The 1626-nt window shown below is 39.3% G+C and overlaps 1 protein-coding gene across 1 annotated transcript; it reads right to left on the bottom strand.

Moving 5' to 3' along the window:
- Window positions 1–18: 18 nt before the first annotated feature.
- Window positions 19–1180, bottom strand: LOC110444062 (supervillin-like; the record flags this gene model as incomplete). Its single annotated transcript, XM_021488487.1, has 3 exons — window positions 19–172; window positions 561–706; window positions 1033–1180. Coding segments are annotated over 3 exons (448 nt in total), but the record flags the coding sequence as incomplete, so codon positions are not given.
- Between the last annotated feature and the right edge of the window lie 446 nt (window positions 1181–1626).

The raw sequence follows: 1626 nt of genomic DNA on the forward strand, positions 1-1626 counted from the left end.
TGATAGCACGGTACCTACGTTTTAGACAGAGGGGGTTGATAGCACAGCTACTGTAGTCGTAGCCCTTGTCCCAAAGCTGACGTGCTAGTTTCACGGCAAGTTTACGTTGGTCTGGTTTCACCGCCTTCCCTTGCCAGATGTAAAACTCGGTCCCGTAATCAAAGATGAGGACCTGCAAAACCAAACAGGGTCAAGGTAGGAGTTAGCAGGAATGAAATCATTTGTGATTTGACGCCAATTCAGGAATTGAGTAAAGAGCCCTAACTCCATAAATAACGGTTGGATACTGGTGGTTATCGAACTCGTCCGAGCTTTTGAGGTAATTAATCGACCTCCCTATCACGTGTGTATAGAGGTAATTAATCGACCTCCCTATCACGTGTGTAAAAAAAGATTAACATTTCCTTTTGACATATTACAGAATTCAGCTGAGCACAAACTTATGCACACACATATTATTTTGTCATACAACATTATAAATCAGTTCCTAAGAGCACAGCTGGTTTCTAGTCCTCGTTGGTATTCTCTTGATATATATTTCTTTTGAAGAACAAACTCACCTGATCTTTCTTGAGCATCTCGTACTTTGGGACGGTGCCCCAGTACTCTTGGTAAGGCTGGAGAGTGTTGTCTTTTAGGTGGTACACCATGTTGGTTTCCACAATGTGGTTCTCATATAACTCATCCTCCTCTGTGGGGCCTACCGCTATAAATAGAACAGGAAATCACGTCATAGGCTATATATAGAGGAGCAGTATGTGATGTCATACTTATAAATAGACCAGGAAAACATGTTATCAGTTGTAATTAGAACACAAAATATTGTTATTACTGACAAAAATTGTAAACAAGTCATGATGGTGAGAGGTATAAATAGCTGAGGAAATGACCAGAAAAATACAAAGCTATGAATTTAAAACAGAATACTTAAATATGCCAATTTGAGTATGCCCAGAAATAATTTAAAAGTGAAAAACTTTTCTTGGTTAAGAAAAAAGAAAGATTTTTACTTTTGCACTTCTTTTTACTTACGAGCGATTTCCTTCTGCCCTCCAAGAGCAGCCCAGAACTGTTTGCCTGTGCCGAGGTGTTGGCGAGCTTCCTCCACGGAACCTACTGCGGTAGCTCCCTTACAGCCCATGTCCTTCTTCTGAACAATCATTGAGGCCACATCTGCTGCCTAAAAATACACAAGTGTAAAAAATTAACAGGTGGATCTCACAAATACCTGGTTTAAAACATGAACTTATACACACTACCTGATGATATATGGGCAAAGAAGTAATAACGATAGTGCAGCCAAAGGAATTTGTCAAATTTTCAGGGTGATATGTTCCTTTGTCAAGATAGAAACATGGGCACTTACGTATCACAACATTTAGCAAGAAAAAAATCCTTACTGGATACATTAAGATGTACAAAATATGCAGGGACCATCTTAGGAAGAGCTCATTCCGGGATTAAAACATGGAGGTGTACACAATAATCAGGGACCATCTCAAAACAAGAATTCCATAGGAGTGGATGTGTCGCCTTCTCAGCACTTTTATTAAACTTGACAGAAAAACCCGTAATATATGTTTAACATTATTGCTCCTGGCATTACCGTACAAAATTTGAAAGGAA

Source organism: Mizuhopecten yessoensis, unplaced genomic scaffold (genome assembly GCF_002113885.1).
Source record: "Mizuhopecten yessoensis strain PY_sf001 unplaced genomic scaffold, ASM211388v2 hete_35987680, whole genome shotgun sequence".
Taxonomy (NCBI): domain Eukaryota; kingdom Metazoa; phylum Mollusca; class Bivalvia; order Pectinida; family Pectinidae; genus Mizuhopecten; species Mizuhopecten yessoensis.